The sequence below is a fragment of the Odocoileus virginianus genome, unplaced genomic scaffold, assembly GCF_023699985.2.
Source record: "Odocoileus virginianus isolate 20LAN1187 ecotype Illinois unplaced genomic scaffold, Ovbor_1.2 Unplaced_Contig_5, whole genome shotgun sequence".
NCBI classification, from domain to species: Eukaryota; Metazoa; Chordata; class Mammalia; order Artiodactyla; family Cervidae; genus Odocoileus; species Odocoileus virginianus.
This window is the reverse complement of record NW_027224322.1, coordinates 370,512-396,378: the sequence shown is the minus strand read 5'-3', so window position 1 is coordinate 396,378 and position 25,867 is coordinate 370,512. Positions and strand designations below refer to the sequence as shown.

The window sequence follows — 25,867 nt, the reverse complement described above, 5'->3', positions numbered from 1 at the left end:
GAAGCGTGGGGTTTTCAGTGCCCTGGCCCCACCTCCAGAGAGGGGAGCGGGGCTGGAAACGAAGTTAATGATTGAGCAAAGCCTCCGTAAAACCCTGGGAGGATGATGGCTTCAGAGAACTTCCAGGTTGCTGAACACAGAGGTGCTGGGACGGGGGCGCTGGCGAGGGCATGGACGCCCCTTCCCACATCCTGCCCTTCAGGGTGTCCATCTGCGTCCTTTATCACACCCTTTCATGGTAAACTGTTTATTGGGGTCAGCGGTCTAGTTCCTCTGAGTTCTGTGAGCTGCTCTAGCAGATCACTGAACTCAAGGAGTGGGTCGAGGGAACCTCTGATTCACAGCCAGTGGTCGCAAGCACAGGTGACAGCGGGCATCTGAGATTGTTGGGGGTGGGGGGTCTTGTGGGACCGAGCCCTCATCCTGAGGATGGATAGTGTCAGGATGGGCTGAATTGCAGGACCCCTGGCTGGTGCCACAGGTGCGCTGGGTGGGGACCCCGCCCCCGCACATGGGGTGAGAGTGATGAAGAAACGCAGGAGGAAGACTTAGGTTCCCTTGCATGCTGATGGACAAAGCGAGCTTCATCCATCCAAGGTCCCCAGGGCTTACCTTCCCAAGGCCAGCAATCATCGGGGTGTTCTCTGTCCTGTAAAAGACAAGGGATTCAGTCCCGTTTCCATGCAAAGTAATTAACCAACATTCCTGGAAGAAATCCCAGCCATATGAAAGTCAGGTGTTCAATTAAAGACAGTCAGGCCAACATCTTTCCTAAACGAGGGCAGCTGTCAGCGGCCCCCAGACCCTCTGTGGTTGTGGCCCGGGGAGAGCAGATGTGGTATACTCTGGGCAGTCTGCCCTGGCTGTCACTGGCTGGCCAAGTGATAGTTCTGTCTGGACCCTTCCCCTCCCTGCAAGAACACCCCCTCCGGCTGCAGGCCCAGAGCCCGTCTCTTCGGTCCCCCTGCCAAACCCCGCCAAGGTCCAGGGGCTCAGTCCCTGCCCCGCTCCCTGCAGCCTCTCAGCTGTAATATGGGGTGAATCTTTGGTGACTAGAGATTTGGGGTGTTGTGTGTGTGTGTGTGTGCGTGCATGTGTGTGGCTGTGCAAGGGACAGGAAAACCCCCGAAGACCAGTGGTTCCCACGTGTTGATCTAACAAACTAAAACTACAATGCTTCACTTTATTTCAGGAAAAACCAAAACAGTAACTTAACTTTCTGCTTTGGCTAAATAAAGTTCTCTTAAACCTCTGGAGCTGTTTCCTGCTTGTTTACTAACAGCAAGATAAATGAACTCAGGTGAACAGCACTGACAGTACAGGAAATAAGGTCCCACTGACCTTGCCTGGACAAGTTTACTGGTCAGGCCTGTCCCCGAGACAGGCTCTGACACCTGGAGGGGGCGGGGCGGGGTGGACAGGGATGAGCCAGGGGCTCCGGGCTCCGTCCAGGGCTGTGAGACCTCTAATGTCACCCTCCTCTGTAGGATGACATGGTCGGACCTGATGCATTGCTCAAGTTCTGTGACCTGGGACTGCCTGGGGGTTTGGGCAGGGCGACAAGGCCGGGCCCCTGTAGGACCTGGAGCCGGCCCTGCACTAGCCCAGCCCTCCACCCCCCCAGAGTCATGCAAACCTGCTCCCACACCTGTCCACCCGTGGAGCTGCCTGTATGACTCTGGCGCACCTGCGGTCCCGCCTCTTCTCCCTCCCCACCTTTTTCCTAGCATCTATTTATTTGGCTGCGTCAGATCTTACTTGCGGCAGGTGGGATCTTTTTCAGGGCGCACACGCTCAAGTTATGGTGTGTGGGCTTAGCCACCCTGTGGCATGTGAGATCTCAGTGCCCGGACCAGGGATCGAACCCACGTCCCCTGCACTGCAAGGCGGATTCTTAACCACCGGATGACCAGGGATGTCCTTCTTCCTTTTTTTTGTTTCCCCTCTCTCCTTCCTTTCTTCTTAATTAATCTTTTTATTTTAAGAGAACATAGATTCACATGTCGTTGGAAAAAAACAGAACAGAGGCACTCTGTGTATCCTGTACTCAGTTTCCCCAAGTGTTAATAACACTGCAGACCAGAATCCCAGCCTGGACACTGACAAGATAGAGACATGGCCACTGCCACAAAGACCCTCCCGCAGTCCTTCTATAATCACGCCAACTCTTCATCACCCACACCCTCAGCCCCATTCCCTCCTTAATCCTGGAGGACGTTTCAAATTTTGTCATGTAAAGTGATATCACAGAGTTTATAACTTGGAGGGCTTGGCTATTTTCGTTCGCCAAAGTCCCCTGGAGGTTCCTCCAAGCTGTTGTGTGTGTCCGTGGTTCCTTCCCCCTCATCCCTGAGAGGAGTTCCATAGCATGCATGTGCCCCTGCTGTTTAACTGCTCGCTCGTTAAAGGACATCTGAGTGGCTTGCAGTTTGTGGCTGTGATGAATAAAGCTGCTAAACACTTTTGGGTACAGGCTTTGCTTGTGAACACAAGTCTTCATTTCTCTGGGATAAATGTCCAGGAATGAAACTCCTAGGTTGTATAGTAGTTGCATATTTCATTTTTTGCTTATGTATTCTAGGGACCAGCCCTTTGGCAGATGTGTCATTGGAAAATATTTTTTCCTAATGTGTAGCTTGTCTTTTCATCCTCTTAAAAAAGCATTTTTCAGGACAAAAGTTTAGATGAAGTTCATCAATTTTTCCTTTTATGGATGCTTGTGGTGTTGAGTCTAAGAAAGAACTCTATGCTTAGCTCTAGTTTTTGAAGATTTTCTCCTAAAATTTTTATGGTTTTATGTTTTACATTTCAGTTCATGATCTATTTTCAGTTATATTTCATAAGGTGTGAGACTTGGGCTGATTTCTATCTTTACCTGGGATGTCTAAGTGTTCCAGCAGCGTATGTTGAAAGGCTACCTCATAATAGGGGAATTAGAGTAGCTTATATTTTTCGATGAAGTAGTCCACTCTTCATATCAAATTCATGTATGTGGGGTTCTTCACAGCATTCCATTATTCTTTTTGATGTTTGCAGGGCCCGCAGTGATATCTTGTTTCATTCTTGATAATGGCAATTTGTTTCTTCTCTCTTTTTTTGATCAGTCTTATTAAATTAAACATTTGCCAATTTTATCGATGTCTTCAAAGAGCCAGATCTTCAATTCATAGATTTTTTAAAATGATTTTTGCTCATAATTTCACTGATTTCTGTTCACATCTTTATCATTTCATTCTTTCTGTTTGCTTTGGGTTTGTTTTGCTCTACAGTTTCTAGGTTCTTCAGATGGGAGCTTACTGACCTGAGATTTTCACTTTATCTAACGTACGCATTTAGTGCTGTACGTTTCCTCTCAGCCATGCTTTAACGGTGTCTCACAAATTTTGGTAAGTGTATTTTCATTCATTTCAGTAATTTGCCCCATGGATTACTCATAAGTGTGTTGTTTCTAAGTGTTTGGAGATTTTCTTATTATCTTCCCGTTATTGATTTCTAGTTTGATTCCACTGTGGTTAAAGAAAACATTCTGTGTAATTTCAGTTCTTTAAATGTGCTGAGGTTTGTTTGATGGCACAGAATATGAACTTATCTTCGTGTACATTCTGTGGCATTTGAAGAGAATGGGTATCTTACTGTTGTTGGGTAGAGAGGTCCAAACATGTTGATTAGATCCTGTTGATAGGTGTTACTGAGTTCTTCTGTATCCTGGCCAATTTTTGTCTAGTTGTCTACCCATTGTTGAGGGATGGGTGTTGAAGTGTCCGTCTGTAATTGTGGGTTTGTCTACTTTTCCTTTCAGTTCAGGTTTTGTTCCTCACATATTTTGAAGCTGTACTGTTTGTGCATCCACATTAGGATTGCCATGTCTTCTTGGTGAACTGACTCTTTATTCCTTTCACCGTCTGGTAATTTCCTTTGCCCTGGAGTCTCCTTTATCTAATGTTACGTAGACAGTCCTGCTTTCCTTAGGTTAAGATTAACATGAAACACTTTTTCCCAACTTGCTATATTTGAAGTGAGTTTCCTAGAGACAGCATATGGTGAGACCAGTTTTCAAAAATTTATTCTGCCAACCTCTGCCTTTTAATTGATATATTTATTCCATTTACACTCAATGTAATAGTTGATGTTCAGGCTTAAGTCTGCCATTTTATTGCTTCAGTTTCTTCTATTTTTTCCTCTGTTCTCTTTTTTCTACTTTTCTGTGAGTTACTTAAACAGTTTTCAGAAGTTCAAGTAAAGAATAGAAAATGTACCTCTTCATACATCTGTTATTCTTCCCCATTCACAAAATAATCATCGTAAACATTTTTTCCACTTACATTAAAAAAAAAAAATTATTTGTTTTTGGCTGCGCCGGGTCTCTGGCACCGCGCCTGGGCTCCTCGCTGGGACGGTTTCTCTGCAGCGAGCAGGGGCTGCGCCCTGCCGCCGCGCCTGGGCTCCTCGCTGGGACGGTTTCTCTGCAGCGAGCAGGGGCTGCGCCCTGCCGCCGCGCCTGGGCTCCTCGCTGGGACGGTTTCTCTGCAGCGAGCAGGGGCTGCGCCCTGCCGCCGCGCCTGGGCTCCTCGCTGGGACGGCTTCTCTTGCTGTGGAGCACGGGCTCTCGGGTGTGTGGGTTTCAGTGGCTGCAACATGCAGGCTCAGCAGCTGTGGCGCATGGGGTTGTTGCCCCACAGCATGGGCTATCTCCCTGGACCAGGGGTCAAACCCATGTCCCCTGCATTGGCAGGTGGATTCTTAACCACTGGACCACTAGCGAAGCTCCCTGCACATACATTTTGAACCACATCAGACAGTGCTATGATTTTTGCTTAGGCTATCAAACATAATTTAGAAAACTCAAGAGGAGAAGGAAAGTCTATTTACCTATTTTCTTGCTTATCATGCTCTTTTCTCTCTGCTGTTTCCTTCTTTTACTGTTTCCTTTCTGTGTAAAGAACTTCTTTAGTCATTTTTAGCATAGGTTTTCTGGTGACAAATTCTCTTAGTTTTCTCTTTCATCTGAAAACATCTTGATTCCTTCTTTGCTCATGAGGATATTTCTGCTGTGTACATGACTCTGGATTGACAGGCCTGCCTTTTCTTTGAGCACTTGGAAAATTTTGCCTTACTTCCTCGGGCCTCTGTGATTTCTGATGAGTAATCCACTGTCATTTTAATTATTTTTTCCCTATAGGTAAGGAGTTGTTTATTTTTTCCTCTGGCTGTATTCAGGATGTTTCCTTTGTCTTTCATTTATGGAAGTTTATTGTTTATGTCTTAGATTTCTTTTTGTTTACCCCAGTTGGGTTTTGTTCAGCTTCTTGAATCTGACTTGTCTCTTTGCCAAGTTCTTTTTCATCCCATCTTCCTTCTCCTCACCCTCTCAGACCTCAGTGAAATGAACGTTAGATTTTCTGTTGGTTCCACAGGTCCCTGAGGCTCTACTCAATTTTTTTCCAGTCTAATTCCTCTCTGTTTTTTATATTGGTTAATTCTGTTCTTTCAGTTTACCGAGTCTTTCTTCTGTTGCCCCGATTCTGCTGGTGAGCCTGTCCATGGCCTTTTTACTTTGTTGAAACTGTTTGCTCTAAAATTTCAGTTTAGCTCTTCTCTACATTTTCTACTTCTTTGCTGACACTTTTTATTTCTTCTGTTTCAAGTGTGTTCATAATTGGTCACTAAAGCATTTTTATTGTTTTTGCCTTAAAATCTCTTGTCAGACAATTTGAATATTTTTATCACCTCAGTGTCGGCATCTATTGATAGTTTCCTTTCTTTGGTTTAAGATCTTTCAGGTTCTCAGTATGATGAGCAATTTTAAACTGAAACCTGAATGTTTTGTTATTTTATGATTCTTTTTTTTTTTTCTTCCATTTATTTTTATTTGTTGGAGGCTAATTACTTTACAACATTGCAGTGGTTTTTGTCATACATTGAAATGAATTAGCCATGGATTTACATGTATTTTATGATTCTTGATGTTTGTTAACCCTTCTATAGTAGCTGGCACTTTCTGACCCTGCTCCTCACTGCCAGGCAGGGGTAGACGTCCGGGCTCCCAGTTCAGTCCGGGTCAACATCCGAGAGGAGCAGGCAGCTTGCCAGTGATGGGTGTGGGCTGAAGCCCAGGGTCCCCACGTGGTCCCCGCTGACACCGTGGTGGGGCGCGTCACTGGCGGGGCAGACGTCCTGGCTCCTCACCGGGCCCTGTGTGGCACGGGAGGCTGTGGGCTCCTGTCACAGCGAGTGTGGGTGGCAGTCTGGGCCCCTGGCGCCTCCGTGGCGCGGGTGCGGGTGGAGGCAGGCACCCATGGTGGCAGCGGGAGGATATCACGCATTGTCTAGAAGCCCTCCGTCTTGCTAGCGTGTCTTTTCCCTGCCACCAGCAGGAGAGCGGACTCGTTGGGCTTTCTTCATCAGCCCTTTCTGGTGTTTATGAGTCGCTGGCTTCTTCTGCTCTAGTTCTGGAATAAAGGAGGCAAAAGAAACCCCAGGGACCCAGCGCATGTGCGGTCTCTCCCTCTTGTTATCACGTTGCTGCACACGTGTGGTGCTGGCCCCACCTCCATTGCCTGCAAGTCGTGAGGACACAGGAGCTTTCGGAAAGGAAGCCAGGTGCTTCCACGTGGCCCTGTGCACCCCCACAGTCAAGAGGGGACAGCACATCTCAGCCAGGGCTGGGGGGGTGTGCAGCGGCCCCTCTATTGTTGGCTGGGCCCAAATAACAGAAGGAACTGGGCACACTGAAGCAGCCAGGAGACAGATTGCTTCATCTGCTTTGAGTCCTCCCCAGCGAGACAGCATGCGTGTGAGTCCCACGTGCAGAGTCAGCCAGTGGAGCCACTTTGGACTCAGTGGAGGGTCTATCACAGTGCTTCCAAGAGGCGGAAGGGCCACGGCGTGGCCAGTGGGCAGACAGCTCGTTCACCTCCTGCCTTACCCTGGCCTGAAGTTCCGCTCTTGTCCGCCTCCAAACAGCATCGGGTACAGAGGGGTGTGCTCACCGAGCCCTCGGACGTAGAGCGCGCCGATCCTGGGGCCGTAGAACTGCAAGGAAAAGCCAGTCAGTCACTTATCCAACAAGAACCTTCGGGGACCTTCTCCTGCACGTGCTGAGAGCAACACGGAGATGCTCTGTAACGTGAGGGCCCTGCTCTCTGAGGTCTCATGGCCAGGACCCGTCCAGACACGGGTGCGGGGCAGGTGCTGACGCTGGGCCCCAGCTTGGGGGTAGAGAGCACCTGCCTGCCGCGGGGGAGGCTGACAGAAGGGCTGGAGCCAGAGGTGGCCGAGGGCTATCCTGTGGGCGGCTCCAGCTCTCACAGCCTCATTAGGGGTAAGTTTCACATGCCGGCGTGTCACGTGGACACACTCACTCCCTTGGGAACCGGCTGGGAAGAAAGTACTGAAAATACTCCCGGTTCTCTTGGCTGTGGGAGAGAGACACAAGGGCTTCAGAAGGGACTTCACTGCTAACTATCAGAATTTCCCCAGCACAGCCTAGAGCTGAGGGTCGCTAAAACCACACCTTCACTGTCTGAGCTGCCCTGTGAGTCAGATTAGACGAGCCCTCACTGATGAGCCCTGCGCCTTCCGTCCCTGGCTGGGGGTGGGGGTGGGCTGGGAGCACATAGAACACTCCGCGGCTGCTCAGTCACCCAGCCGTGTACGACTCCTTGTTGACCCCATGGACTGCAGCCTGCCCAGCTCCTCTATGGGATTCTCCAGGCAAGAATACTGGAGTGGGCTGCCATGTCCTCCTCCAGGGGATCTTCCTGACCCAGGGATCAAACCCGTGTCTCTTACATCTCTGGCATTGGCAGGCAGATTCTTTACCACTTGCACCACCTGGGAAGCTGCAGAGAACACTCGCCCCCGGGCGAAGCCTACCTGAGACCACCCCTCCACCACCTCTCTCCCCACCTCCCTACCCTCCCCAACCCGTCCACAGCTTGCCTGGCCACAGGGCCACAGTCTGCATGGCACCTTGGCCCAGGGCCTCGCTGGGCGGGCATGCCGGGCACGCCAGGTGAGGGAGGGTGAGTGGTGCCTTGGGCTCTGCTCAGGGGCGAGCCTCACGGGTGTTGAGGAGTCTCCCTGCAGGAGGGCAGGGGGCCGGGCGGACACACCTTGTGCCCCACGATGGTCAGGAAGTCCACGCCCAGGTCCCGCACATCCACGCGCCGCTTCCCCAAGGCCTGGGCAGCATCCGTGTGCACGAGCACCCCCGGCAGCCCCCCCGCTGCCCGCTGCTGGTTCAGGGCTCGGACTCGCCGGCTGATCTCAGGCACGGGCTGGAGAGGGAAGAGCAGGCAGCGGGCTGGGTCACTCTGATTCCACAGAAATGGAATCAAAGAAATGAGGAGCCATGACGAGGGTGCGGAGGAAGTTCCCAGACTAAAGACCAGAGGAAAAGGGGAGGCTGGGCCAGACGACTGCATCCCCACCGGTCTCCCCGGGAGGACAGCGACTCACCATGACGACGCCTGTCTCATTGTTGGCCAGCATGATTGTCACCAGGCACGTGGCCGGGCGAACGGCTGCCAGGATGTCCTCAGCCTCCACCTGCCCGTTCACCTTGGACACGTGGACAAAGGTGACCTCTGAGGAGTAAGACACAAATATGAGGTCAGCCCAACAAGGCCTCCTCTCTGGAACAGGACACAGTGAAAAAAGCAATTTATTGTAAAGGTTCAAAAGACTCTGAAGGAATATGAGCCACCCTTTGTCACCAGGCCCACAGACAATAGCTTGCAGGCTTCACCAATGAGCCTCAGTGGCGGGGTCTCTCTGGGGACCCTCTGTTCTCCTCTGAGGGACCTGTGAGCAGCTGAGACACCTCAGTTCACAAAAGTATCTTGAGGTGCCAGCAACGTGACCTTCACTCACTCAGCGCTGACCCAGCCCTCCTTAAGCCCCTCCTGTGTACCCGGCACTTAGACCCCTGCTACTGCAGGTGGAAGACAGGCAGGGTGACTAAGCCCAGGTTTCGGGTGCAAAATGCTGAAGACAACACACCTGCTTTCCTCTCAAGGTCCCACTGAAATGAGAGAACGGATATATTTCTCAACATGGGCAGCACCTTGTGGATGAGGAATTCTGAGCCATGCCCAGAATACAGAGAGATGGTGGCATCAGATTAATGCCAACAGGGAAAACCCACCCAGGTTGCAGACAGGTGAAAACTAACTCTGTAAAGAGTAGGAAAGGACCTAGAGGTCAGCTGAGCTCAGGGTGTACACGCGGAGAGCTGGGGGAGTGCCGACTGCTGGGGCAGGCAGAGGACCAGGTTCTGACACCCAAGGACCTCCACCCCACTCCCAGAAGTGGGCAGCAGAGGCGCTAGCCCGGCCAGGCAGGCTCCCGGGGTGGGGGTGGGGGCGGGGGGGGGGCAGCAAGAGACGAGTGCTGCTGGTGCCTCCACTGTGGGGCTCAGAGGGGAGCGAAGCTACTCCAGCCGGGAGTTTTGTCTCTTTATTACGTACAGGAGCACCCACTCATCATCATCAACCCTCAGGGAGATGCAGATCAAAACCCACCCATTAGAGCCACCTGCATACCTGCTAGGACGGCTGTAATAAAAAACACTGACAGCAGACAAATGTTGGCAAGGACCCAGAGAAATCGGAAGCCCAACCCCACCCCAGGCACCGCGGTGGGAATGTAAAATGGTGAAACTCAGGTGTAATACAAAGGTTAGGGTTAAACAAGTAGAGCCTTGGAAAGGTGAAACACAGAATTACCACGTGACCCAGCAGTTCCACTCCTGGCAGATACTCGAGAGAAACAAAAACATACATCCAGACAAACACGTCTATACAAATGCTCCCAATGGCATTATTCATAATATTAATATCAAATGTTCATCAATGACGAACAGATAAAATGTGAATATCATTTATCCATAAAAAGGGAGTAAAGATTGGCACAGGCTATGATGTGGATGAACCTTGAAGACACAGTGCTAACTGAAAGAAGCCAATGACAAAGACCACGTATCCTATGATTCCCTTCACATGGGAGTCAGAATGGGCAAATCTCCAGAGACGACTATGGACCAGCTTGCCCAGGGGTGAGGGAAACAGTTTCAGCTACAGGTAACGAGGTCCTCTGTGGGATGTGAAAGGCATCATAACTGATTGTGGTGATGGTCACACAACTCTGTGAATACACTTTAAAACGACTGAAATGTACACTTCAAATGGGTTCAGGGTATAGTATGTGAGTTCTGTCTCCATAAAGCGGATGTTAACAAAAACAAACCCACTGGGACATTGTTGGGGTGGAGGGGTGGGAGACAGGCAAGGTCAAGTCCCCGTTTCACACTTGGGCGTCAACAGACAGGTGCTTGAGTGATAAACCAAGAAATGGAGATTATGTTTGTAAGCAAGTAAGTATTAAAGTGGAAGCAGCTAAAATGATGATACTGAGTGGGAGAAAAACTGAAAGCAAACTCAAGGGGCCTCAGGACTAGGGCTTTGGGGAAGGACCTTTGCTTTTCCTTGAAACCTTTCTGCAGATCTTTATTTCCATCCCTGCATGTCTATACTTTGTAAAAACTTGTGTAATTTTAAACGAGGTAACATGTAATAGTAACCAATGACAATGTATTACATTGCCTTTCCCTGTTACAAGTGAGACAGGGATGAAAAGGAATTACAGTTTAAAGAAGAAAGTAGGACCTGACTTGTTTTAGTTAAAGTGGTCCACTCAGGAGAGATCACAAAGAGAAAAACCTTTCCAGTAGTTGAATGGGAAAACCAGTAATAAGGCTCACGGTCCAACCGAGCAGTTCTGTCCCACTCCTTATCCTTAAGATACAAACACTTTCCCTGCTTCCCCTCAGGTTTCCAGGCAGATCAGGTAATAAGGCGAACGTCGAACAGAAGAGCACTGTCTTACTCCAGGCAGAGTTCAACCTCAGCTGTTCTGAGAACGATGACTTCTATAAATTAGTTTTGAAAAACTAGTCTCGACACCCTATGTCTCAGGATGCTGCATCACAGGAAAAGTGAAGGAAGGACCGGCAGTGACCCGGGCCACTGCCACTGCTGGGCAAGCCCTACCTGCCCTCGGACTCCCTGGCAGGGGCACCTCCTGGGGGGCTCCGGACCACCCCTGCCCCTCACCTGGGAGGCCCGAGCCTCCTCTGTGCTGAGAGAAGGGCTCCCAGCAGCAGTGCACTTGTTCTTGTTTTTACCACCAGAAGTCAGGTCTACTGGATCCTTTTCCTTTCTACCAGAGGGAGGGAAGCCAAGAATTAATTATTAAAATCAAACAATGAAAAGCACAAGTTAGCGTTTATAGGCATGCTACTAAATATGCATTTACTTATCATACACAAGGGGCTTCCCTGGTGGCTCGGCAGTAAAGAATCTGCCTGTGATGTAGCAGATGCGAATTTGATCCCTGGGTCAGGAAAATCCCCTGGCGGAGGAAATGGCAACCCATTCCAGTATTCTTGCCTAGAGAACTCCACAGAGAGAGGAGCCTGGCAAGACAGTCCATGGGGATGCAAAGAGTTGGACACGCCTGAGTGAGTAAACTACCACCATACCATTTAAAGAATGCAGAGTTCATGGTGAGCTGAGCTCTGGATTGGGCAAAGTGGTAATTCTTTCCAGGTTGTCAGGTCTTATGAGGCACTGGACTATGGGAGAGTAAGCAAGTTGGCAACCAGGAGGTGGTGTGTGTGTGTGTGTGTGTGTGTGTGTGTGATCACACACAAGAGCCTATGCATCATTCGGTGATAAATGACCAGTTCCACACATTGATAATCATGGGGGGTGTGTGTGTGTGTGATCATACACAAGAGTCTATGCATCATTCGGTGATAAATGACCAGTTCCACACACTGATTATCGTAGTGTGTGTGATCACACACAAGAGTCTATGCATCATTCGGTGATAAATGACCAGTTCCACACACTGATTATCATGGTGTGTGTGTGTGTGTGATCATACACAAGAGTCTATGTATCATTCAATGATAAATGACCAGTTCCACACACTGATAATCATGGGGGGTGTGTGTGTGTGTGTTATCACACACAAGAGTCTATGTATCATTCAGTGATAAATGACCTGTTCCACACACTGATTATTGTGGGGTGTGTGTGTGTGTGTGTGTGTGTGTGTATCATACACAAGAATCTATGTATCATTTGGTGATCAATGACCTGTTCCACACACTGATTATCGTGGTGTGTGTGTCTGTGTGTGATCATACATAAGAGTCTATGCATCATTTGGTGATAAATGACCAGTCCCACATACTGATTATGGTGGGGGGTATGTGTGTGTGTGTGTGTGTGTGTGTGTGTGTGTGTGATCACACACAAGAGTCTATGTATCATTCGGTGATAAATGACCAGTTCCACACACTGATAATCATGGGGTGTGTGTGTGTGTGTGTGATCATACACAAGAGTCTATGTATCATTTGGTGATCAATGACCAGTTCCACACACTGATTATCGTGGTGTGTGTGTGTGTCTGTGTGTGTGATCATACACAAGAGTATGCATCATTTGGTGATCAATGACCAGTTCCACACACTGATTATCGTGGTGTGTGTGTGTGTCTGTGTGTGTGATCATACACAAGAGTAAGCATCATTTGGTGATCAATGACCAGTTCCACACACTGATTATCGTGGTGTGTGTGTGTGTCTGTGTGTGTGATCATACACAAGAGTATGCATCATTTGGTGATCAATGACCAGTTCCACACACTGATTATCGTGGTGTGTGTGTGTGTCTGTGTGTGTGATCATACACAAGAGTATGCATCATCTGGTGATCAATGACCAGTTCCACACACTGATTATCGTGGTGTGTGTGTGTGTCTGTGTGTGTGATCATACACAAGAGTATGCATCATTTGGTGATCAATGACCAGTTCCACACACTGATTATCGTGGTGTGTGTGTGTGTCTGTGTGTGTGATCATACACAAGAGTATGCATCATTTGGTGATCAATGACCAATTCCATACACTGATTATCATGATGTGTGTGTGTGTGTGTGTGTGTGTGTGTGTGTGAGAGAGAGAGAGAGATCATACCCAAGACTCTATGTATCATTCGGTGATCAATGACCCTTTCCACACACTGATTATGGTGGTGTCTGTGTGTGTGTGTGTGAGATCACACACAAGAGTCTATGCATCATTCAGTGATAAATGACCAGTTCCACACACTGATCATCAATTTGTCCCTCAGGGAAAATCTGGAAGAAGCACAGGCCATGTAAGCGTCACACCACAGCACAGCCCGGTGGGCGGGTGCGGGAGGGCAGGTGGTTCATGTGGCCCCTGGGCCGGCCAGCGGTCACTCACCGGCCACGCGCTCCTCCCCCAGGTGCTCCAGCGGCAGGCGGATGGAGTCGTGCTCCACGGTGCAGGTGATGATGTGCGGCAGGGCCCTGTCCACTGGGCTGGGATGCCCGCCCGTGTCCCCGTTGGCGGTGTGGACTTTGTGGAAGTGCTTCACCATGGACTGGATTACTAAATTATTTGACTGCAGAGACAGAGCGGAAAGGTTACTTACAATAACCACCCAAGGGGAGCCGTCGAGTAACAATAGCTCTCATTTGTAGTTTCTTTTGTGGCTAACGTGGGAAAAAAAGATCTCAAAGAAATTCAGCTCCTGAGCTGTGCCTTCTGAAAGACCCAACTACAAAGATCTGGGGGTTTTCAACTTTCAGAAATGTCAGAATTCACTTCTGGTGGATTCTGATTTTTGTTACTGTTGTTAAGCAACATTATACATTTACAATTTTCTAAATCTGTTAAAAAAGCATATTTTGCCCAGGCACCCATCGCTGGTGCGAGTGTGAACTGGCGTAACCCCTGTTAAAGGCCGCCTGGTACATTCATCAAATAAGCCCTCCAACCCAGGAAGTCTATTTCCTGGACTTGATCCTATAGCTGCACTTGCATAGAAGCAAAGCGATGGACGAGAAGTTGATCAAATGTACAAAGATGAAGCAGCAAAATCTTAGAAGCCTCAATGTCTATCAATAAGGGGGCTTGGTAAATAATTACACATTGTTAGGTGGACACCAAGCAGATGTAACAGCATCGAGGGACCACTCCACAGGCTGATGCCAAAGATCTCAAAGGCACTTGTTAAATGAAAGAAGGTAGCATGCACTGGATGCAGCATCCTACAGTCTGTATAAAAAGGGCAAGACACATACACATTCACACATACACCCCTCCCCGCCACATCCTTCCTTGAAGAGGTAAAATAGGAAGGAGAGAAGAGAAGAATTATCTACACCTTTAGCTGCATTTGGACTTCCCTGGTGGCTCAGATGGTAAAGTGTCTGTCTACAATGCGGGAGACCTGGGTTCGATCCCTGGGTCGGGAAGATTCCCTGGAGAAGGAAACGGCAACCCACTCCAGTATTCTTGCCTAGAAAATCCCATGGATGGAGGAGCTTGGTGCAGGCTACTGTCCATGGGGTCGCAAAGAGTCAGGCACGACTGAGCAACTTCCCTTTCTTTCCCTTTAGCTACATTTAAGGCAAAGACTGTCTCTGCAGGACTCAACAGAAACTAACTGTACTGGTCTCCTGTAGGGACGGGAAGTGGATAACTGAGGAGATGGGGTGGGAGATTTTTGTGTCAAATTTTTTCTCTTATTATTATAACAGTATTATTATTGTTCTCATTATTATTATATATGGGCTTCCCTGGTAGCTTAGCTGGTAAAGAATCTGCCTGCAATGCAGGAGACCCCTGGTTTGATTCCTGGGTTGGGAAGATCCGCTGGAGAAGGGATAGGCTACCCACTCCAGGATTCTTGGGCTTCCCTGGTAGCTCAGCTGGTAAAGAATCTACCTGCAATGCAGGAGACCTGGGTTCGATCCCTGGGTTGGGAAGATCCCCTGGAGAAGGGAACAGCTACCCACTCCAGTATTCTGGCCTGGAGAATTCCATGGACTATAGTCCATGGGGTCGCAAAGAGTTGGACAAAACTGAGCGACTTTCACTTCACTCTTGTTATTAAATTTAACATACGTACAGAAGAGCACAGAAATCTAAGTTTAATGAGAAAGTATGACAGTGAACATCTGAGTAACAGTAACCTGGATCAAGACAAAAAAACACAGCCCCTACTTAGGGACCCCCCAACTTGCTCTCAATCACCACCTCCCCCACCCCAGCTAATTGCCACCCTGATTTGTATAGTAATCATTTTCCTGCTTGTCTTTACATGTTTCCTTCCTGTGTAAGCATTCCTAACCAATTTTGCTGATTTTGCCTCTTTTGGACCTTCATATGAATGGAATTGAACTGAACTGATCTTTTTCTCAACTGAACATCCAACCTATTCAGGTATCCGAAGGCACCACCTGCGGGAAGGCGGGGGCTGTGCTTGCTCGGTGGCAAGGAGCCCCGCACTCTTTCACCCGGCGGGGACTGCAAAGGCTCTGAGCGTGTAAATAGGGGGCCCTGGGGGAGAACGAGGCAGCCGATGCAGGGACTCCAAGACCCGAGACGCATCAACCTGGGTGATGGGGAGGAGGGTCAGGATGGACAGCTTGGATGCGCTTCTCTGAGTGGCGGGTGGTTCTTTATAGAGTCCCACCCCCTTCTGAGAACACTGCTGCCCACACAATGATTCCTGGTCCAGAAAGGGGGGTCCTCGGGGGCTGCACATCTCAGGTCAGAGCTGCTGGAGGCGCTGGGAACGCAGCAGCCTCTGTGGGAATCAGCTGGTCACAACTGAAAATGCACTGCCTGCCCTCAGGCCAACAGGCTGCTTGGCACCTGGTCCCAGACGAGATCAAGATGGTCCACAGGGCAGCCAGGGCGACTCCGTGCAGGCCATCAGGAGTCTGGGAGCCGGTGTGCAGGGGTGGTCACTGCCCAGGGCCCTGCGCCCCAACCCGGCCCCTCCGGCTGGGGTCAGCTAGTCTCGGGCTGGCACCCTCCAAGCCGCACCTGGGAGTCCTCCAGCTGCTGCAGGGCACAGGCTGGTACCCTCCACCTGGGACTGCCCCAGAGACGTGAGCACCCGTCAGTGCTGTTTGGAGGGACATGTGGGTGATCCCTGGTCTCCAGCTGTCCCAAAGGCGCCATGAGTGGTCCTACCTGCCCCTGGTGTCCACATGCCCCATTCTTCTCGGGCATGTCCCCGAGCGGAGCAGCTGGCTGACAGGGCGACATGGCCTCAGTTTTGCCAGGAGGCGCCCGCCCGCCTTCCAGCATGGTTTCCAGCCTGCGCCCCCATCTGCCCTGCGCTCTATACCTCCTGCCATTGGACTTCTTGCTTCTTCCATCCTGACAGGTGAGCAGAGGCACCCATGGTGCTGTTTACCTTTGATCCTGACCAATTATGAAGCTGAGAACCTCTTCCCATGTAGAAACCACAGGGGCGTCTCCTTGGTGCAGGGTTTAACGTCTCTTGCCCGTTTTCTACTGGATTGTCTGCAGGTATATTCTGGATGCGAGTCTTTTGTCAGTTACTTGCTGCAAACATCTCCCAGTGCCTGGCTGGTCTTCTGATTTCCTTCAGGGTTCACTGATGATCTACAGTTTGTTTTGTGGTGATGGGAGAATTTATCAATCTTTTATAGTTAAAGGTTTCTGTATTTTATTTAGCAAATCTATCACTCTTCAGCGTCACAAGGGCCAGGGCTCGTCACATGACAAGGGCCCATTCAGGTATGGCCCTGTTTCTGGCCCAGTGTCTCTCATTGCCCTAAGACCGTCTGTCTTAATTCATAGAGCAATTCACTGCATTCTTAATCTTCAAGAAGTCTTGGCTATTCTTGGCATTTTGTATTTCCATGTGGTGAGGCGCCATGAAAAAAGGAGTCAGAATTCTGACCAATGTTGCACTGAATCCATAGACCTAAAGAGCTGACACAGCTATATTGAGTGTTCCCCTCTGTGAACATGATATACGCTCCGTTATTCAGAACTTCTTTGAAGGCTCTCGGTAATATATTCTATTCCTTTCCCAATGTGTATATGCATTGGGGTGGGGAGTGGTTTACAAAATCTTTTTTACTAGATTTATTTCCTAAGTATTTGATATTTTTTGGTACTCTGATAAATATGCGTTGTTGATGGTACCTAAAAATACACTTGATTTTTTTTAATCTAATAACTTTGCTAAATTTACTTATTAATAATCTAGCTACAGATTCTTTTTTTTTTTTTAATATGGACAGTAACATCACCTGTGAGGGACCTTCCTTTCCAATAAGGAAATGAGATGGTAAGACTGACTGAGTAGAGGCCTTGATGCCATCAAACAGTCATTGAGAATCTTCTATCAATTTAAAAAGGAATACCTTTCAAATGGGTCAAACCTCACACTTGTTTTTTTTTAATTGGAGTATGGTTGATTTACAATGTTGTGTTAGTTTCAGGGGTACAGCAAAGTGATTCAGTTATACACACATTCTTTCTCAGATTCTTTTCCATTACAAGTTATTACTGGACACTGAATATAGCTGCCTGTGCTGTGCACAGGTCTTGGTTGTTTATCTGTTTTATATGTAGTGGTGTGTATATATTAACCCCAAATTCCTAATTTCTCTCTTCCTTGCCCCGCTTCCCCTTTGGTAACCATGGCTTCTTCTAAGTCTGAGAGTCTACTTCTCTTTTATAAATCAGTTCATTTGTATCATTTTTTTAAAAAGATTCCCTGTACAAGAGATATCATATAATACTTGTCTTTCTCTGAGTTACTTCCCTCAGCATGTATCATATATATGTACCATATCTTCTTTATCCATTCATCTGTTGATGGACATTTAGGTTGCTTCCATGTCTTGGCTATTGTAAATAGTGCTGCTATGAACATTGGGGTGCATGTATCTTTTTGAATTAGAGTTTTCTCTTTTCTGGGTATATGCCCAGGAGTGGGATTGCTGGATCATATGGTAACTCTATTTTTAGTTTTTAAGGCAACCTCCATAGGGCTTCCCTGGTAGCTCAGATGGTAAAGAATCCACCTGCAATGTGGGAGACCTGGGTTTGATCCCTGGGTTGGGAAGATCCTCTGGAGAAGGGAATGGTTACCCACTCCAGTATTCTTGCCTGGAGAATTCTATGGACAGAAGAGCCTGGCGGGCTACAGTCCATGGGGTCCCAAAGAGTTGGACATGACCGAGTGACTAAGCACACACATACTGTTCTCCATAGTGGCTGCATCAATTTACATTCCCACCAACAGTGTAGGAGGGCTCCCTTTTCTCCATACCCTCCCCAGCATTTGTTGTTTGTAGATTTTTTAATGATGGCCATTCTGACTGCAAACCTCTTAGTAAGGTAAACTTAGGGATATAAAGGAATGATTCCAGGGCAAAATGAAGGAGACACTCTCTTTATTGAGACAGCAATGCAAAGCAAGTTAATTCATACGTTAGGTAACAAATATCCTATCAGCCCCCTGGAATTCACTTACAGGATAAATACTGCTTACTAATATCAGGCTAATTTGCAAAATACCAGGACAAAGCATTACTCTTCAAAAGACAATAATACCAAGAGGGCACCACCTCATACTTTTTAAAAAATAACTGAAAGCTAAAAGAACACAAAACTTCGAACTGTTTACCTCGGTGCCCCCTGAAGTGAAGATCACGTCCTGAGGCTGCCCACCTATCATCTTGGCGAGGTTCTCCCGGGCTGTGTTGATAATCTCCTTGGCCTTCCTACCTGGAGGAACCAAAGTGGAAATTCAGTAACTTGGCTGCACCAAATCCAATCAACACACATTGAAAGGAGCAACCAGACATGAGGGAGCAGGTTGCTTAGTGGGCAGTTCTAGGACAACACGTGTTCAATAATGTGAGTGACAGCCTAGATATTATATGGCGAAGGGACAGCTAATCAGGGGAAACTACTGAGACTCAAGGAACTTGGGAAGAGCTAGAGACAGCCGGGGGAGGAGGCTGGAGTCCTAAAATTCTGAGAGTGGCTTTCTTCTTACCCGACGCTACGGGAGAGGATCTGTGGCCATCTGCCCCGCTTCCCATTCGGGAAGATGTGAGAAGGAAAGGGTGGAGTAATAGATCATGCTGCAAAACAACAAAAATAAGCAGAAATAGAACCCATGACTTCTCAACACAAAGTCCAGCACCATATGTCACAGTGCAGGTCCCCTCAGTCACTAGACAGGTCACTGCCCCAGGGACCCATTTGCTTCCAAACCTGGGCTCAGAGCCCAGCTAGCACTAGTTTCATGGGAGAGCAGGAAACAGGAACTGAGCTTCACGTGGTGGAGAAAGAAGGGCTCAGGGCAGGAATTCTGGAGATGTCCATGACCATTCATACTTCGACTACAGACCAGTAGCCTCCAGACCTTTTGACCATTCAGTCTTAGTTACAAAAATACTTTTTTGAGCAGGTACCGCTATAATAAATATGTAAATAGAAAACACACATAAAGATAAAAATGTTAAAAGATGCGGTTAAAATACATATACGAAGTCATCCACACACTCCCTAAGACTACTGCGTTAAGTTTTCATTACAAGTTAGGAAAGTCTGCAGTGTTTAGGAGACCCAGTCAGTTCAATTAGGGATACTTGAAAGACTGTGATCAGCATCAGTCAACATGGGCAGGAGCACCGTGGACACCGTGAGCCCTCGGGCATGCCTCTCGGCTCGTCCACCCGCTCCCTCCCCATCCTGCCCCAGGATTCTGTTGAGAAGCCACTCAGAGGAGCCGCTGGGCTGGTCCTCTGCCTACCCCACCTTCCCTCCCCACAGCAATCCTGTGGCCCATGTGGTGTGCATCAGCCTGCAGCCTTTTTCGACCCACTGACAGACCTTCGTCTAAGAGTTTCTTTTCTTCTCCCTTTTCAGAACTGGGTTTCATAATTTACATACTGGTTTGCAAAAACTCCCCCTTCCACTTATCGACAAAGTCTTGGAGACCCTTCTATGTAAGGATTCATGGGGTTACCTCTCTACCATCATGTGCCTATTAAAACAGCTAAAATGAAAAGACTGGCCAGTCCAAGTGGTCAGGAGGTTGTGGAGGAAATGCAACTGTCATCACACCAGTGGGAACACAAAATGGTACAAGCATCTTGGAGAGAGGTCAGCGGTTTCTTAAGAAGTCTAACCTCCTCTTCCCACCCGATCCTACCATTCCACTCCTAGGTGTTTAAGGTATAAACAGAAAAAAGAGGCGATGACCGTGACTCGTACATCGACATTCACAACAGTGTCATTTACAATCGCCAAGAACCAGGAACAGCTCACACACCCGTCAGCAGATGAGAACATGAGCACAGCATAATAGACCACCACCCGGCAGGGCAGACCGACCAGCTACGACAATCAAACAGGTCAGTCTCAAGGTAACTATGCTGACCAAAAGAAGCCAGATGAAAAACTGGTAAGATTCCATGTTTATACAAACACAGAAAATGCCCACCACTCACAGGGCAGGACGAGAGCCTCTTCCTGAGGGTTATTCCTAAACTTCTTCGTGACAAATGCCTTTTATTAGCACTCAATTGTTTTCCACATTCTCCAGTTTTATGCGTCAGAAAGTTCAGTTTCTCTAGAGGAAGATTAGCTACAAGGCAAAGTCCAAAAGATTAACCAGAATACATGTACAAAATAAACCAACAATGAAGTTAATGAATGACTACTATCTAATTTTGAAAAGGCTTTTAGTTACCAAGTTTACTAAGCAAATGAACATGAAAATCCACAGAAGCCTGTAAATCTGTACACAAGTATTGTTAAGTCAGAGGCTTCCCTGGTGGCTCAGCAGTAAAGAACCTGTCTGCCAATGCAGGAGACCCAGGTTTCATCCCTTGGTCAGGAAGATCTCCTGCAAAAGGAAACAGAAACCCACTCCAGTATTCTTGCCTGAAAAATTTCATGGACAGAGGAGCCTGGCTGGCTATAGTCCATGGGGTTGCAAAGAGTCGGACATGACTTAGTGACTAAAACAACACTGCTAAGTCAATTCTAAAGGAAACCAACCCTGAATATTCACTGGAGGGACTGATGCTGAAGCTGAAGCTCCAATACTTTGGCCACCTGATGCAAAGAGCCAACTCATTGGAAAAAACCCTGATGCTGGGAAAGACTGAAGGCAAAAGGAAAAGGGGACAGCAGAGGATGAGATGGTTAGACAGCATCACGGACTCAATGGACATGAGTTTGAACAAACTCCGGGAGACAGTGGCTTCCCTGATAGCTCAGCTGATAAAGAATCTGTCTGCAATGCAGGAGATCCTGGTTCAATTCCTGGGTCGGGAAGATCCGCTGGAGAAGGGATAGGCTACCCACTCCAGTATTCTTGGGCTTCCCTTGTGGCTCAGCTGGTGAAGAATCCACCTGCAATGCGGGAGACCTGGGTTCCATTCCTGTGTTGGGAAGATCCCCTGGAGAAGGGAATGGCAACCCACTGCAGTATTCTCGCCTGGAGAATTCCACAGACTGCATAGTGTGTAGTCCATCAGTCCATGGGGTCACAAAGAGTTGGACATGACTTAGCAACTGAACAACAACAACAATTGTTAAGCCCTATCCCATGAACCGAGGAGCGTGGCAGGCTGTAGTCCATGGGGTCAACAAAGAGTCAGACATGCCTGAGCAACTTAGCACGCACACAGCATGCATCCCTGATAAAACTTTAAATAAGAAGGCACAGCTTCAGCTCACCATCTGCAAAATAAAACGTGACTCAGCCAAGTAACTACTGATCTAAAGCAAATTATTTTGCAGAACCTCTAACTTAAAACATATTTTAAGAGACATATTTGAGAAACATATTTCCAACAGACTATGGAAAATTCTTAAAGAGATGAGAATACCAGACCACCTGATCTGCCTCCTGAGAAATCTGTATGCAGGTCAAGAAGCAACAGCATGGAACAATAAACTGGTTCCAAATCAGGAAAGGAATACATTAAGGCTGTATATTGTCACCCTGCTTATTTAACTTATATGCAGAGTACATCATGAGAAATGCCAGACTGGATGAAGCACAAGCTGGAATCAAGATTGCCGGGAGAAATATCAATAACCTCAGATATGCAGATGATACCACCCTTATGGCAGAAAGTGAAGAACTAAAGAACCTCTTGATGAAAGTGATCAAGAGGAGAGTGAAAAAAGTTGGCTTAAAACTCAACATTCAAAAAACTAAGATCATGGCATCCAGTCCCATCACTTCATGGTAAATAGATGGGGAAACAATGGAAACAATGCCAGATTTTATTTTTGGGGGGCTCCAAAATCACAGCAGATGGTGACTGCAGCTATGAAATTAATAGATGCTTGCTTCTTGGAAGAAAAGTAATGACCAACCTAGACAGCATATTAAAAAGCAGAGACATTACTTTGCCAACAAAGGTCCATCTAGTAAAAGCTATGGTTTTTCCAGTAGTCATGTATGGATGTGAGAGTTGGACTGTAAAGAAAGCTGAGTGCCAAAGAATTGATGCTTTTGAACTGTGGTGTTGGAGGAGACTCTTGAGAGTCCCTTGGACTGCAAGGAGATCCAACCAGTCAATCCTGAATATTCATTGCGAGGACTGATGCTGGCCATCAATACTTTGGCCACCTGATGCGAAGAATGACTCATTGGAAAAGACCCCTGATGCTGGGAAAGATTGAAGGCAGGAGGAGAAGGGGATGACAGAGGATGAGATGGTTGGATGGCATCACCAACTCGATGGACATGAGTTTGAGTAAGCTCCAGGAGTTGGTGATGGACAGGGAAGCCTGGCGTGCTGCAGTCCATGGGGTTGCACAATCGGATATGACTGAGTGACTGAACTAAACAGAAAGAACATTAAAATAATTTTTATTTTTAAAAAAGGAGGCCAGGATTCTATGTGATCCTGATTATGTAAAAGATCTAGCTTGCAAATTTTGTAAGGATCGACAGAGACAGATACGTGACAGGGTCTTAATAAGTACTGTTATTACAAACAACTTTTTTTTTTGATTGTGCCTTGCAGCAAACAGGGTCTTAGTTCCCTGACCAGGGATCAAACCCACGCCCCCCTGCATTGGGAGCACAGAGTCTTAACCAGTGGACCGCCAGGGAGGTTCCCTACAAGCAGCTCTTAATACGACATCTTTTTCATCTGGGAAAGGGGGACAGGAGAGCATGTTAAAGATGAAAGATTATGGTATCAACAAAGCTCAAATTTGGTCTTTTCAGGAAAAAAAAAAAAAAAAAAACTATCCAGAATTACAGCTAAAGACATGCGGTTGACAGAAAATCCACTCAAAACCGAGTCATGCCATGTGGTGTAGAGTTCCTCCAAGAGTGCCCCTCCCCCTCATCTCAGATCTGGGCATGTCTTCTAGAATTACCTGCTGGGTAAGAGCTACTGGGATTTCCCCAGGCTTCCCGCATGGCCTCTGTCATGGCCTCAATCACTTCTGGCTCCAGGGGGGTGGTTGCATTATAGTCCATATACACTTTCCTGCTGGAGAGAAAACAAAGACGTGCCTCTTCAGGACAAGAAGATGAAATGTGGAAAAACAGCTGCACTCAGTCTATGTTGTCAGCAGGAGCAAACAGTGTCAAGGTTGGGGGCTTTTCTGCAATTACACTGTGTGCTTAGGAATGCCCACGTCTGCATCCCTTTTGGAAAATGTATACATGATTTCTGATTACCTAGTGTTCTTGTCTGGAGAATCCCATGGACAGAGGAGCCTGGTGGGCTACAGTTCGTAGGGTCGCAGAGGGTCAGACATAACTGAAGTAGCTTATAGGAGGAGGAGTATTTGCTAGTTTCCTTTATCACTGCTGGGAGACTGTCCGCTTAGACTTCCAGAGCTTCTTTCCATCCCATGCTGCTTCCTTCTAATGCAAGGGGGGAACCTTGCAGGCCCAGGGAGTCGCACATTCCTGAGGGCTTTTCCCCTGGTGTTTGAACTTCACCACTTCACTGGCAGTTTTCCTGTATTTCCCGGTGGTGTCTGTGATGGCCGTGAGGCTCGGGTGACCAAGGTTCCCATGGTTCCTCTCACGGCCTCTCTGTGTCCCCTGCATTGCAGTCTCAGGGACTTCTCTCTTTGCATTTTCTGTTTCCTTTGCCTGTAATGACGATGCCCTCCACCACTGCCTTACTTTTTAGGTCTTTGCTCCAACTTGACCTCATGAGGCTAGCGTCTAAATGAAACTGCAGCCACCCCTGCCCTCCTCCCCAGGGCTCTATGTCCCCCTGCTTCTCTGCAGCACCCCATCATCTAACACACGAGTCTTGCCCCTTGTTAATTCTCTGCCTTGATAGAATGTAACTGAACAGCAGCTCCACGAGCTCCCATATTCCTCCCAGGTGTGTCGCCAACACTGAGGACAACGGCTGGCACACAGTAGGGGCTTGACATATAAGGTGACAAATGTCATAAGAAAGTGCGCAGCCCCTGAAAGATTCCTAGGTGAAATTTACCTGTGTGTGTGATATATTTATCAGAATCAAAAACTTTCAAGCACAGGGAACTCTACTTAATACTCTGTAATGGCTTATATGGGAAAAGAATCTTAAAAAAAAGGAATGGACACATGTATATATACAACTGATTCACTTTGCTGTACAACTGAAACTAACACAGTACTGAAAATCAACTCCAATAAAAATTTCTTAAAAATCTCAGAAACGTTCATGAATGTATATAGCAGACAATCCTGTCAGATAGTATTCATTATTTTACCTGATTTTTAAGTCAACAATAGTGTTCAAGCCAATTCACACGTAAATTTAAACACAATTACCAACGGTGGCTGCTAAACACATTTTTAAAAATCCATGGAGTGTTTGAATGCAACATCTTGTCTCTACGATGCCCAAGTACAAGGCTTTGGGGCTTGGGAAATATGACCAGCATTCCTTGACCACCCTAGGATTAGGAATCCCTGCTGCTGAGAATTAAATCTGCTTGTGTCCCTAACTCTGCTCTCACTTCCGGTAAGTATTTTGAAGTTCCTCAAACTACTAGTGACCACAGCTCTTCAATCTCCTGCTTGGCTGAGTTAATCCATAGCTTGAATTTCAGACGAACGCATCATAGATTACTCTGCCCCAGTATATGCTGCTTCTTTAAAGTGTTATCAATATTGCATGGGAAAAGTAAACTTTGTTAGATTCGTAACTGAAAAATGAAAAGGCATCGTGAATCTCTGCCTTCAGTCAGTACCGTTTTCCTTCTTAGCTCCCTTTTCTCCGGCCCAGACAAATGAAACCGAAAGAAAGAGCAGTCAGATTTAGGCCTAGACCCAAATGTTAAAGATACAAACCCATTTCTCACATTCGGTAGAGAGGATTACCCCCTCCCCCACGAAAGTATTTAACAAATTCTTGGATTCAGGATGAAGACTCTCAAACACACCCAAAGCATTTCCCGCCGGCCCCCCCACCGCCAGAGCGAGAAGGTCCCAGCACCGGTGGACTGAGGTATCTCCCAGTCTTGCTCCCCACTCTGCCAGCTGCTCAAGCCTGGAAGCTTTCTTTTTAACACTCCCACCCCCCGACTCCTTCCCCTCACCACCCCCCCTCCGCTTCGAGCAAGCACCAGCAAGTCGGGCAGGTTTTGTCAGGTACTTTCGCCACGCCTTTACCCGCAGAGGTCCACATCACCTCTGCCTCCCAGATTCCTAACGGGTTTTCCTGATTGCTGCAAACCCTGACTCCCTACCAAGCAGCCAGGAGTCCTGTAAAATACACAACAGCGACCTATAATGTGATTAAATTACATCACTTCCCTTATAATATAATTAAATTACATCTGCCCAAACTTCCAGGAGCAGCATCGCGGTGACAATACGCCCCAAGGTCTTCCCCGGGTCCTGCCGGTGGACAGCTGCCCCAGGCCCTACGGTCCCCGCCTCCCGGGACCGCGCGGGCTCGTCCCTAGAACCCGCGCTGCG

At 47.8% G+C, this 25,867-nt stretch overlaps 1 protein-coding gene across 9 annotated transcripts in view; it reads right to left on the bottom strand.

Annotated features, from left to right (window-relative positions):
• Nucleotides 1–25,867, bottom strand: part of SCLY (selenocysteine lyase) — a 31,909-nt gene that overhangs the window by 5,582 nt on the left and 460 nt on the right. For 2 of the 9 annotated variants that reach the window (XM_070463641.1, XM_070463647.1), the window contains exons 2-8: nt 23,308–23,423; nt 18,569–18,669; nt 13,324–13,504; nt 8,461–8,588; nt 8,115–8,279; nt 6,926–7,032; nt 613–649 (exon numbers count right to left, since the gene is read on the bottom strand). In XM_070463641.1, coding sequence (XP_070319742.1) covers nt 613–649; nt 6,926–7,032; nt 8,115–8,279; nt 8,461–8,588; nt 13,324–13,504; nt 18,569–18,669; nt 23,308–23,423 — 835 coding nt within the window. Of the gene's footprint in view, nt 1–612; nt 650–6,925; nt 7,033–8,114; nt 8,280–8,460; nt 8,589–13,323; nt 13,505–16,315; nt 16,528–18,568; nt 18,670–18,943; nt 19,032–20,405; nt 21,700–23,307; nt 23,424–23,614; nt 25,374–25,867 lie in introns of those variants that run through there. The other 7 variants (XM_070463645.1, XM_070463643.1, XM_070463644.1 and 4 more) reach the window with 7 other exon arrangements.